Here is a 14,161-nt window from a genome sequence, read left to right as displayed (position 1 = left end):
TAAAAGAAATTTTAGTCTTAGTTTTGTTAAGAAACAAGCAAATAAAGTTTCTCATTCATTGGCAAGGTAGCTACATCTATGCCATATATTTTTTATTAGATTTCAAATTGTATCTATACGTTAATTATAAATAAAATGCCATAAGTGTGTTTTTACGTGTGTGTGTATATATATATATATATATATATATATATATATATATATATATATATATATATATATATATATATATATATATATATATATATATATATATATAAAGACTCGATTTGGCATAGGTCTACTACTATGCTCCCAACAACTAAATTTATTTTCTTTCCAAACTATGTGTGTAGTGAAGACTTCGTTGAAAAAATAAAAATTGCTTGAATAATTTTCATATTATGAAAGAATTAGTGCATGTTTGAATTAAAGTTTACAAAATTCAAGTTTAAGTTAAACTGACTTTGTAAAAGTATCATAAGTCTTGCTTCTCTAAAATTAAGTTTGCAAATAAAATTTTACTCTCAATTATACTTTAAAGGATAACTAAATATAACTCCAAATTTATTTTACTCTCAAATATACTTTTAAATTATCCTAGCTGAAATCCTAACATAGCCTTAGTCAATATACCTTAGTACACTAAAAAATGAAAAAGAATAAAAAAATTGAAGTGATAGATTGAATCCCATGGATGCAGAGCGCCACCAACATGGGAGTTGTTATTACCCCCAACAACATTAAAAAAAATTTAAAGATACCCTTCTGAACTTTGTACAGCAGACACACACTTTGGCTGCATTAATGGGGTGTAAAAAATATTGTGCAATAAAAGTGTGATTTCGTTGTATAATGCACAAATCATACTTTCATTTTATATTTTTTTGGCATCCCCAGCAGAAGTGTCTTTCGACTCTGTATCTTTGGGATTACAAAAAATTACACAATGAAATCGCAATTCCATTATGCAATTGGGGGTGCAAAAAAATATACAACAAAAATACAATTTTGTTGTATATTATGCAATAGAATCATACTTTCACTGAAACATTTTTTCTTGCTCCCATAGTACAACAAAAATTACAACATAACATAATGGTGATTTTGTTGTGAGGCAAATTCTATAAATATAACAGAATTATGATTTCGTTGAGTTGTTGGAGAATCAAAAAACAAAAACAGAATCATTATTCCATTGCGTTCGGTGCACAAGGGAGAACTTTGTGAGACAAGAGAAAGAGAAAGGGAAGAAGGGAAGAAAGAAAGGATTGTGGGAAAGGGTTGGTGCCAATAAGGATATTATGGTCTCTGCAATGTACTGGTAAGGCCCAATAGCAAATTTGGAGGGATCAATATGAACTTCCCACGGACATAGAAGCCCAGCACATTTCCATCACGACCCTGGAATCCGGCTCATAATGCCGTATACTCGTTCTTCGTTTCATTCTCTCTCCTCCAACAAGTGAGAGAGAGAGAGAGAGTATCTTGTTGAAGCAGACTGCGTCAAGTCTTCCCTTTTGCCTTTTGTTTTTCTTTTCGTAATTCCCAATTCACAAAATCTACGTTCCAATCCAAATAAACAAAAAAACCCACAATTTTTTCAGTTTCTTGATTTCTTCTTCCTTCTCTTTCAGATTCCATTCCAAAGAGCTTTCTTTTATATTATTATTATTTTCCAGTTTTTCCATCCATTTTCCCACTTCCGCGCCACCCACTGATTTTCCCTGAAAAGGGTTTCTTCCGATTTCTCTTACCATATTCTTTCTGTTTTCTTTTCTCCCTCCCACGTTTTTTTTCTCCAATTTTCTCTTATTAAAAAATAATCAAAGGTGTGTGTTTGAGGGTGTTGCAGCTCGATCACAATGAGAACACACGCGTTACTGGCACTTTTGTTCTTGTTTCTGATTATGTTTGATGTTTCTGACGCTTCCTTTGTTCTGAAACTCCGAAAGTTGATTGGTCCTGATCCAAATGATACTAAAACAAAGGTTAGTTGCTCTCTAATGCTTCCTTGCTTTGAATTATAGCTTCCATGTGTTTGAAATTTTTATTCTTTCTTACGTGGATGAATAAAGTTTTCGCCTTTAGGATCCAAACCATGTTGGTGAAACAAACAAGGACAATGGGAGTGGTCCTATTTCTTCCCCAGTTCCACAGCCACAACCACAACCTTTGCCCAAAGTGATGAAGAATACAAATGATGATATAAAAAAGGACAATGATTCAGCTCCTCCAGTGAGTATACCTCCTCCACCGAAAAATGATGATGGTGGTGACACGGGTATGCATAAAGGGAAGGACAAAACTGAGGGCATGAAGTTTTCACATCATAGCACCACTGAGACTTGTGACGGGTTCAAGAAGTGCACCGACGATGATGGGGGCATGGTTGCTTGCATTTCGAAAATTGGTACTCACTGTTCATTGCTTTTGATTATTCATTAAGTCGCATCAATCAATGGTTTGTTTGTTGTGTGTGTGTGTGTGTGACTGTGTGTTTAATGTTTTGGTGCAAGTTTTATTGGTTGTTGTTTGTGTTTGTGTTCATAGTAGGAGGGCATTTGCTCTGCTTACGTACACATATCTAGGGGAGAAGTTGTTTCTTTGACAAATGTTTGCTTAGTTCAGGATGACTATAGTAAAGTGCTTAGACTTTGGATGGTATGGAATTCTAGTTAGATGCTATTTACCGAATTAGTAATGTCTAGATAACTTAATGTTCCGGTTTAGAATGTACAGCTAGAAGAAAATTAAGTGTTGTTGAAAAGTGAATGCTGTCACTTAAGTTACATAACCAAATTGTAATACTATGGAATGTAGATTGAAAGATAACCCTTGGACAAATGTTTTGGTTAACTGGTTAAGAAATCTTGGATTATTGAATATGCAACAGTGTGAATGTTGCTGGCAGGGATGTTTATTTGATTTCAAAGTTCTTGATTCTATACTCTTCTGCCCACACTATTTTTACCTTTTGTACAAGAAAATGGAAAACAGGAAGAAAATGGAAATAAAGCTCATCCTCTGGTTCTGCCATTTATTGGATAATTGTCAGAAAAAGAACATCTTTGATTCAAAGAACACGAGTGCAGCTAAAAAAAATTCTTTAATTTAACTTGGTTACAAATTTATCACTTATTCGTAAATTATTGCCTTTCCTATCAGGGTAAGGCTATTGCTGTTATTAGTTTTAAGTTTCCATTTAATTCCTATCTTTGGGAAATTCAATAATAATTTAGATTCTTAAAAAATGTTTGACAATTTTAAAGTTAGTTTCATAAATCAATGTAAAATGGAATCTGTTCTTAAATCTATATATTCTTAGTTTGTCTAATAGAATTTGATTCTGAACTAGCTTAACAACAAATTTTTTTAAAGTATAATTTGGTGGTCGTTTTTTTGATAAAGAAAGAAAGGGAAACAGAATTAAGGAAATTTTTATTTTGAATAAAACTATTTTCATTTGAACTACTTTTGGCATACAATCTAACAGTATGATGTGAGATTAACAACTAGTTTTTCATAATCGAAATAATTGCAAAACACAATATTTTATAATAGGTCCATTTGTTCCTAGTTATTCATATTTTATAGTCTCTCCAACCCCTCCCCCCTAGCCTTTGGTAATCCGGATTGCTCGCAGTCCAGTGAACCAATTGTTAGTTGTAACAATTTCAATTATGCTCTCTGTAAGTAATTTTAGAAAAATTACAAAAAAATGGTATGTCTTTGGTAGTTGCATTTTGAGAACAATTAACCACTGGTAAGAGAGTGACCACTGCTTAATTAATCAAGTGAGTTCTGTGCAGTGCAACTAATCTGTTCCTCATCTATTTTTACATTGTTGTTCTTCTACTGCTACACAGAATGAGTTTTGTCAAATAGTGGCTATCATGATGCCATGGCAATATGGCATGGTGGTTTTTCGACAAGACAGACATGGTGGATTTTTCTGGCATGTCTATGCTGGCCGCCATCCTCATGGGGCCACAGACCCAGAAAATAGTTGTGGCAGAGAAAGCCCAATAAAAATAGAAATGGTTCACTATAGCCCGACCTTAACATTTGTATGGGTAATATTTATACCTTTGGCCCATAAGTTTGAGCAAAACCGTAATGAACAAAAGTCTATGTTGAGGAGACCAGCATCCATCTCTTTTCTTTTTCAGCACACCTCCATCTCTGTTTTCTTCTTTCCAAACCATCTCTGCTGGCAAAGACTTCACATATGGTGACCTGCAGTTTCCAGTGATCTTGCCTTCCCTATTCTCAATCTCTCTCGCAACCCCATTTCGCTTCCCTTGTCCTTTTCTCTTCCATTTTCCAGTTATCTTCTCTGGAAACCCACCATTTTTTTTTCTTTTCCATCTCTAGTTTCTTTTTCCCTATTGATTCTTCCCTCCATCTTTTTTCTATTACTCTTTTTTTGGGATCTAGTGCTCTGCATTTATTTCGCCTTCTCCCCTCCATTTTTTATGATACTATTATTTTTTGGCTTTAGTACCATGTTTTTTTATGTATTTATGTGATGAGGACACGATTCACGTCATTATGTATTATATTTTTAATTTTTTATTATATCCACCATGCTTCCACTATAACCTTTATGGCATTTTTTTTGGATTGCCACCATCTGTCATTAACAACATTGAACAAAATTCATTGTCAGGCTATTTTTGAGAATTTTGGGTGTGTCTTGAGTTCTTGGACCATTTTCTTATGACTAGTTTTGGTAAAAGTGGAAAAATCCTGTTAGGATCCAATTGCAAGGTATGGAACTTGAGCCCACATTGGAAGTATGGGATTCTAGTGTGGGGTTTATAAGGCCTTGAACTCTCCAACTACAACAAGTGTTTGTGGTTTGGTTTTCTCAAGGTTCTGACCAATCAGTATTTGGTATTAGAGCCTTCAACCATGTCTCTCAGTTGCAAATGAGTGAGGTAGCTGGTGACGCTGGCATTGTAGTGTTCATTTGGGACTAGTCAAAGAGCTAGTGCATAGCTAGCCTGTGTGGGCGTCAAGGCTGTGGAGCATGGAGGGATGTTAGAATCCAATTGCAAGGTATGGGACTTGAGTCCCACATTGGAAGTATGGAATTCTGGTGTGGGATTTACATGGCATTGGGCTCTTTAACTACAACAACTAGCTTTTGTGGTGTAGTTCTCCCAAGCTTCTTATCAAAGCCAAATGTTTGCTGCAATGGGCATTATTTGTTACACTTTGGTGCATTTTTGTATAGTGTTATGGCCTTGTTTGTTTACTGTTTTCAAAATTGATTTTCTGTTTTCTGAAATTTGTTTGTCCCCTTAGCACATTTGAAAGTTTGTTTCCTGAACACTTGAATAGAGCACTTCAAGAAAACAAAAAGAAGAGGATGAGAAAACATCTCCCAGTTGTTTGTTTTTTGGTTTTTAAACCACTTCTTTAGTTGTTTTAGAAAACTATTTTCAAAACTTGATAGATTTTGGATTAGAAATTGATTGGTGAGTAATGTGGAATTATTTTAGAAAACAATTTTAGAACAAAAAAGCAAGAAAGGAATCAAGAAGACCCTAATTCTCTTATTTTCTTAGCATCTTTCTTTGGTAAGCAGCTGCATTTGGACAAGATTAGGTGTTTGGTTTCCACTGTGTGTAAAGAACCTGGCCTTTCTAAGGGGGTGCCTTTTACCAAAATGCTGAGGGATTGGGTAGCTTTTCTACATTGACAACTTTTGGTCCTTTCTGTTTTTCTCTTTAAATTTTTTTGTGGAGTATTTATTATCTTCCAGTGTATTCTCCTTCCTTTTGTGTTGATAAATATATTTTATGAAAGGTGGTTCTTTGTTGCTAAACTAGAGATCATTTGTTTAAGGTTTAAATATGTTTTCAGTCCTTCCAAATATAGTGAATTTTGGTTTTAGTCCTTCAAATTTTATTTTTTTTTATGTTTTTGGTTATCATAGATTTTTAATTTTTTTAAATGGTCTTTATTACTATTTAGTGATGAAGTGGCATGCATCTAGACATGCCATGTCAAAATGGTTGTTGACATGACAATTCTAGATGCACAAGCATAACACAGCATCATTAAATAGTAATAAGGACTAAAATCAATTTTCACTCTATTTATAGGGACTAAACATATTTAATCCTTTGTTTAATTTCTGACCAATAATTCTGTCTAACTGGTGGAGCTAGTTCATGAACTGGGATCAATCCTCTGCTTAAAGAGACTGGATCGGTGGATTACTATAATCCTGTTCACTTTCATTTAAGAAATGATTGCTTACTAGACGCAGATTAAAGTTCTATATTGGATTATTGGTAAGTTTTAGTTCATACTGTTAAACCAGTCAGTCTGATCCAGCTTGCTTTCAGAACTTTGACTGTTAGTTGTGTGTGGATTTTAGTCCTTGATCAACTTGTGAATAAACAATGCAAGCAATAGTGCTTCATGTGCCTCTCTATTGTAGATGCCGTTTATTGATAGGAGATTCATTCAGTCCCCTTTGTTTTTATGAGGGTACTGGTACAGTGTTAACAATTGGAGAAATATTAATTGATCGTTTATTGTTAAGGTGTACTGAAACATATTTCTTGTATTGAAACTATAGGTCAATCATTTCTACTAATGTAGTATTGTTTTCACGAAAGTCAGCATTATGAACTTATTTTATTCATAATCCTTGTACAAACAACCAGATCATAAATACCTAGTTGTTCTTCTTCACAATGGAGGAGATGGCATCATCAAAGTGAAGCTTCGTACTGATTTTGATAATAACCTTGGAGTTGTAGATGTTGACAAAAGTAAAACAGAAAAGGTATCATTTATCTTAAGCTGACCTTTTTTTCCCCATTAATTGATGCTTTTATTTATGTATCAAGGTACTATTTAATTCTTCATACCCCTTCTGCTTCAAACTGTAGCAAAAGCCTGGGATGCACTGCTCCATAGCCACTGTCTTAACTCATTGTTTATGTTGTGAGACACAGAACTTAACTCAGCATTATTTTGGACAAACAAAATGTCATATGTTAAAAAATACCTGTGAATACTTGCAAAGAATTTTGGATAAATAATAGACTGCTATTGAATCAATTGTATCATTTTCAGGACCCACTGGGCTATGAAATTTTATAATCTTATACTTCATTTGGATGTATAGAACAGAAGGAAATGTGACAGTTATAAATTATGAAGTAGAATGGAAAGGACACTAATCCTCCACTTATGTTGATAGAATCAAATCAAGATTCTTGTAACATAGAAGAGAAGGAAAAGATAATTTATATTTTTGTTTTCATAATTTTAAAACTTCTCTTATTGTTAGCAGGACAATCTGAACGTTCATTACATCTCATACAAATTTCTCTGCATTTTCTCTATTTTAATCAAAGGGATATAGACTGAAAGTGTTGTGTTCCTTAGGAACACATCATTCCATTTGTTTTCCTTCTTTCCACTACTATTATCCATTACAATAAGGGGTTGGCTGTTACTTTATTTTCCATTTCAGTTCATTTTTTTCAACTCACCCAAACTAACAATACTCTTGAAACATTGAAATTATATGAAATCTGATTATAATGTTTGTTTATATCTACTTACCATAAGAAATGAATTCTTTGACAAACTTTGCCATAAGTTAATTTGTGCAATTTATATATCCAGTCAATTGTTACTCCACCTCCTGCTCTGTTACACTACCATCACTACGGGTAGGTGGAGATAAATAATATTGAGGTGAAACTTTGTACCTTTTTTGTGGGACCCATACTGTTTACACTCTATTTTAATTAAAAAAATTCTCTTTTATTTCCATCTTCTCTATTTCCATCATCTAAACCAAACACACCCTACATGGCTCACACTTCTTGCTCCTCCTTGCGCCTCTGGTATGGAAGAACATGGTGATCTTTCATGTAAAAATCACTTATCTCCTGTTGTTTTTGTACATGCTGTCTCAAAATCATCTGTTCAAGCTTGTGGTCCTGTTACTCATGTATATTATTGTTTTAGGTGTTCAGTTTCACAAGTTTCATGAGAATTAAATTGATGACCTAAATTTCTGCTGCACTCGATTACATTTTGTATCTACAGTTACCTTACTGCTTTTGCACTCTTGTTTTCAGGTCAACATCACACGAAGTAGCAGTGAAAGTACCCAACTGACTTTAAATGCTGGAAAAGGGGATTGTGTGCTTCACATGGTTTCAAATATACCTGAAGAGAATTTCATTCTGCGTCTTCCTTCTTATGACAAAATTTTAACACCAGTAAATGGTGCCTATTTCCTCATATTGATGGTACTAGTCTTTGGAGGGACATGGGCTTGCTGTGCATGCAGGAAGAAACATCGCAATGAGGTTCCATATCAAGAGCTTGAAATGGCACTGCCCGAGTCTGCTTCAGCTACCAATGTGGAATCCGCCGAAGGTTGGGATCAGGACTGGGACGATGATTGGGACGTCAATGTGGCAGTGAAGTCACCGGCAGCACTTGCAGGAAGCATCTCTGCGAATGGCCTTACTTCTAGATCTTCAAACAAAGATGGATGGGAGAATAACTGGGATGATTAGGGTTATCAGGAGGCAAAGGATAAGGGAGATGATAGGATTAACCAAAAAGTGGAAAAGGAAAGAAAGGGGAAGCATCAGAGTTGGGGAAGATTAAGAGCAAGGGATGTGAGAAATGTGGCTGTGCTGGGGCCTAATTTTGATGCATGTCCATGCAAGGGACTGCAAAAAAGAAAAGAGGAAGTGTAATAGTTTTAACACATTGGAATTTTTTATTTTTTTTTGTATTGAACGTGTAATAGTGAATGCCCTGGCCCAAACGGGAAACTAAAGAAACTGTAAATGAAATATAGGAGGTAAAGTATATTTTGGCTTTATCAAATTTATATACACACTATTCCAGTGATCACAGAAATGAAAACTTTTGTTATTGCTTTTGGCTACTTTGAGGCTAGTTTTTCTTCAAAGAGGTGGTTGGGGTGACTTGGTGAGATATGTTGGGAGTTCACTTTTAGTGCACTGTTTCTATATATGGCTTTACTTTTAGGAAACGGCTCCATCTAATGTGTACCTTGGAAGTGAGGGTATTTGTTGTATGCATGCACTTTCATGTATAGCCATTGGTTTGGTGTAAAGAAGTCATCAATGGCAGGCTTGAAATACGGGGGACTTGGAGAATAGGTTTTATGAAATGAGAAGTCTAATCATTTTTAGACATTTCAATAATCTTGTAATACCATAAACCATATATCATATTCATTTATTCTTAATTATTTGTGACAAAATTTGTCATATTTATACATATAGTTAACTATATGTGACCATCAATAACCTCATGACATTAGATTCATTTATTTAAGCTTTTTTTTTATATATAATTTTTAATAAAATAAGCAGTTTTTTTGTGTGTCTAAATTATTTATTAAAAACATTTTTTCCTTTTTAGGAAGCAAATCTTATTTTCTTTTTAAAAAATATTTTTATTTTATTTTAATAATCACATGTGAGACAGTTAATCATAAATAAACATTTTATGACAATATTAACCACATATCAATATAATTGTTTTTTTAATAACACATGGGACAAAATTAACCATATTTATATATAATTGACGAGTCTGGGTGTGCGTTGATTTTTTCCACGAATATTAGACTGCTCAAATTTCAAAAGTAAATGAATTATTTTATTTATTTATAAGAATAGCTACTACTGTTAAACCACCTTACACGTTATTGTTTGTATAGCATGCCGGGAGGGGGGGGGGGGGTGTTTTCCCTTTAAAAACATTTTACTCTATTGTTGAAGGTGGGTATAACTAATGATTATATGATTATTTAAAATAGTCATAACTTTTCTTTTAAGAAACTCAATTTAGTTATTTTTCTTTCTCTCACAAATACACTCTCCTACAAGGTATATATAATGTTTAACGAAATATTCTATTTTTTCTTTAAAAAAAAGAAAATATTCTATTTTAATTTACAATTAGGTGTATGTGTTGGGAGCACCTGAAAAATAGTAAAGAAATTTAAAGAAAAAAAAAATAGTAGTTCTTTGAGATTCCTTTCAATATTTCAAATGTGAATGTGTTACAGTAATTTGTGAGTAATATTCTATTTTTTTGTGTGTATATAATGATGACAATGAAGATCAAATCTAAATCTTCATGTATCTACTCCAATCTCCAACTATTAGGTCTTAGTAGATTAATGATTGATTTAATAGATAAATTAATGTATGTGTTTGAAATTATATTTTGATTATAATAAGGTAGGGGAAAAGTGTTCAACCTCTTAAACTTTAGTTTTTTTGTTACTAATATATTATAGATGTCTTGAACTCTAATTTGTCTTAATTAATTGTTAGACTGTACACCTTTTATAATTAGCCTCTTCTGTTAACATGCAGTTAACTTACTAACAGATAAGTGAGTCCAATTATATATTTACCTTAAATTTCAGCAACTTTGGTCTGTCAAGAGATATCATTGGGTCTTTGTTTTAGCAGACTCTCACGCTCGACTTATTTCGATTGTTTTCTCTTTTTTAGGAACTTTCTAAATTTAGATCATTTCGTGTTTTCATGTCTGCAAAATGAATTTTAAAATAAAATGAGTGAGACTAAGGTAAATAAATTGTTGAAATCATTTTCCTATTACAAAAAAAAAAGGATTAATCAGGATAAAATAAAAATTTAAGGTATTTTGGTTTTAAACCCTTCATACTTGAGTTGAAGGATTAGTTTGAAAGAAAAAAAAAGGAGTTGGGTGCGTTTTTTCTTAGTAAGAAATAATTTATTTTGGTCTTAAACTATTGGTATTCAAAAGCCCCTTCAAACCTTGACTAATTTGAGTCAAATTAGTTGGGCTGACTTAAGGAGGGAAAACTCTTTCAATACCTATTTTTATTTCATACACAAAACTTAAATACCATCCTTCAGAGACGAGTTTCAGTGGTTGGGGACAAGGGTGTTCTTGGCCTTTTTTTTTTTAAAGCAAATTCATATAAAGAATTTAATTTTTTACATAAAAATAGGTGGTTTGAAATAAGATGTACCACTAAGCACAACACGCGAATTAACTAACGTGAGATTATTTTAGTTTAACCAAAAATATCAAATTCAAGTCTTATATACTTAATTGTGTTAAATACATAGAAGAAGAATTTTATCGTCCATAATAATTTTATCCATGTTAAACATGATTTGTCTTTTCATGAAAGATAACTGTCTTTTAAGGACAAAAAAAATATTTAGAAAAGGGAACAGACCATGCTTTGAAAAAACAATACTTCATGAAAGAAAGTTAGTGGGTCTACTCTTGAGATTTTTTCTCATCCATTAAATATTAGGGGCATAATAAATCATTTGAAAGCTTAAGCTTACGCATATATGATATATGACACATCACACTCTGGGACTCTTTTTCCTCTCATCTACGCGTGCGCGGGAAAAAGTCATTGACAGTCACTAATTATGATGGTACCATACAGTAATCTGCTATGGATTTTGTTTAAATTTTGTTGCACAAGTTCCGCTTCCCCATCATCTTGCCCTGTACGTGCTCATTGAGTCCATGGAGTGTGTGTCATTGTGTCTCCACAAAGTAAACCAAAAGGTGGAGTGCATGGAAGGGAACATGGTACCAAAACTTATTTTATTGGACCTCTTTGATTACCAAGCTATTTCAAACTTCTTCATCAAACTTCATGTTAATTATTGGCTTATTCTATTGCTCAACTATCAAGTTTGAGTTTGAGTCTATATTAAATATTCAAAATGAGAGTTGTATCACTCGAAATAAATGAACAAGATTATCTTCTGTAAATGATCTTTCTGATCATTAAAAAAATGTTTATCATTTCTTTCTTATACCCTTTTTTGTTACATTTCTTTCCTACAAACTTATTAATAATACAAAGAAAAACAGTTTTGTATAAATTAAGCGGCATTAAGTAATTTAGACTTTAGATACATTACCACATCCACTTTTATGCATCAAGTATGTTGGACAAAAATGATCTAAACAAAGTCTCACACCAGCTGGCAACTGAATTAGTTAACAATTTTTCGCTTAAAGTAAAAGAACACTACATTGTTATCCTACAACAGCATGTAGGTTAATTGTAGATATCAAACTATTCAATTTTTTTAACTACATATACCTTTTTCTAGGTCTAAATTGTAAATGACCATTATATAAAATTTTCTCACTAAATATTTGATCTAATTACATATTTAGACTTCATTCATTTGTAGAAAAAGAGAACAGAAAAGAGAAAAAATAAACAGTAAAATGAGATAGAACTCACATTTTTATACTCTACTTTAATTTAAATTTTTTTCTTTTTTTTCATTTCTTTTCACTCTATCAAACGGTACTTAAGGTTGAAATTCAAAATTGTTAAGGAGTTATTCAATTGATTTGGTTGTTAAAAAAAAGGAGAATAAAGGAATGTGCTAAAGAGAAAGTCAGTTAATTTACACCTTGATCGATGTATCCAACAATAGTTATGATAATGATCTGCAGAGTCATCTGTATATTCCTTTTGTATACTGTTTTACATGTAGACATAATCATCTGTGTACATGGTAGTAACGTGAACGTAAATCAATAAGCTACATCAAACATTATTTTTTATTATTCTTCATTCCATTAGACCGCAACAGAAACAGTTCACAAGTTGGAACGTGGTATGATTGCCATGCACTGCCACCAAATGTTGCCATTTGAAAAAGCTTGTTAGTTGGTGGTGCTTTTAAGGACATCTTGTGATGCACTTTGATGATGTCGAACAAGCCCTGTTTGATAAGGTTGTGTGTGGCAGTCCTACAACTATTTATTTATTTAAGCTATGGCAATATTTTTACTTCACATCCAAGCTTTAATTATTAAATTTACTAGCACGAACTGGGATAGATGCCAATAGGGTAAGTAAACAATTACTATCTTCAAGTGCTTGAGTTCTTCACTCCCCTTGTTGAGAAAACGTTCTGCTAAAGAGAAACATTAGTCTTGAGTTTAAAAGTGACAATAAATTAAGCAAGTGAGTGCTTTTTTCCTTTATTTTTTCTTCGGTGCATTATTTGTGGTTGCGGCTCATGTATTGGGCTAATTATTCTTTGAGGGCTTAGCTATGTCCCCTTTTCTTTTAGTTTATTCTAAATTCCAAATTCTAAATTTCAAGTTGGGTGTCATACGGAAAGAGTAAAAGCAAAAGCTGGTTGTACAATGTTTTACAACCAAAAAAGACAAATGTTGGCAACCGGATTTTGACATTGTTTAAAACACTTCATTATTATTTTGTAAAATCTCGTATTGCATCTATTAGTAAAAAAAAAAAATTATTCAACGGATTAGTATGCAATTTTATTTAATGATAAGAGGGTATTAAGTATTAAGACGACTATCTTTATTAGTACTGTAATTTTGTCTAACAAAATTAAATCATTAATGTAAATACTATAATTCTATATATATACACTATACTGACATTTAATGTATTCATAATAAATTTCAATTTTCTATACCAACAAATTTGTCTATTTATATGATATACTATATACAGTAGTAATATAGTATTTTGTTCTACAAATACTTTAACTTTAATAAAATATTACACTAACAAATGACTAATCCAATACCAAAGTATTGATAAATGATACTTTTTAGTGATTTTTTTAATTTAACCTTATTTTAATATCTTCTCCACTGTCTTTTGCCTTACAACACAATTTTATACAGAATCAGTGTAAAATATAAACACCAGATTATATTATTACTACCTATAAGAACAAAAAAGAAAAATTATTCTCATACATTACAATACTTTTAATACTTTTAATTTGAAATTATAAGGTTAATTTGATAGTAAAAAAAACTAAGACAAGAAGAAAATGATGATGGATTCAATTTCTCTCACTAATAAAAAAACTAACAATTAATAATTAATATTTATTGGTAAAAAAATACTTTTAATTTGATTCAAACACTATATTATTAGTATAACAGATTTAACACAAAAATGAAAACAATTATGAGTAAAGACTATTTTTTAAAAAATTTGTTTTTGTGTATATGCAAAATTAAATCAAAGATTGGCATGTAGACAAAAAATGATTAACGTCTTCCATAGTCTAGTCTCTCTGAACCAAACTTTGGATAATTTATCTCCATT

At 32.1% G+C, this 14,161-nt stretch overlaps 1 protein-coding gene across 1 annotated transcript; it reads left to right on the top strand.

Annotated features, from left to right (window-relative positions):
* Positions 1–1,322: 1,322 nt before the first annotated feature.
* Positions 1,323–8,873, top strand: LOC102666097 (uncharacterized). The gene is made up of 4 exons (XM_006602644.4): positions 1,323–1,970; positions 2,071–2,392; positions 6,666–6,787; positions 8,100–8,873. Exons 1-4 carry the CDS (start codon positions 1,845–1,847, stop codon positions 8,544–8,546), a joined length of 1,017 nt encoding a protein of 338 aa, XP_006602707.1. The 5' UTR covers positions 1,323–1,844; the 3' UTR covers positions 8,547–8,873.
* Positions 8,874–14,161: the final 5,288 nt, after the last annotated feature.

This window comes from Glycine max, chromosome 18 (genome assembly GCF_000004515.6).
Source record: "Glycine max cultivar Williams 82 chromosome 18, Glycine_max_v4.0, whole genome shotgun sequence".
In the NCBI taxonomy this organism is placed as follows: Eukaryota; Viridiplantae; Streptophyta; class Magnoliopsida; order Fabales; family Fabaceae; genus Glycine; species Glycine max.
Note: the sequence above shows the minus strand (reverse complement) of the source record. Positions and strands in the feature narration are given on the sequence as shown.

Bases quoted from the DNA above. Each gene is read 5' to 3' on its own strand.
- LOC102666097 (XM_006602644.4), top strand. From the start codon at position 1,845: ATGAGAACACACGCGTTACTGGCACTTTTGTTCTTGTTTCTGATTATG. The intron at 1,971-2,070 runs GTTAGTTGCTCT...TTTCGCCTTTAG, and splicing joins CAAATGATACTAAAACAAAG to GATCCAAACCATGTTGGTGA. The intron at 6,788-8,099 runs GTATCATTTATC...TCTTGTTTTCAG, and splicing joins ACAAAAGTAAAACAGAAAAG to GTCAACATCACACGAAGTAG.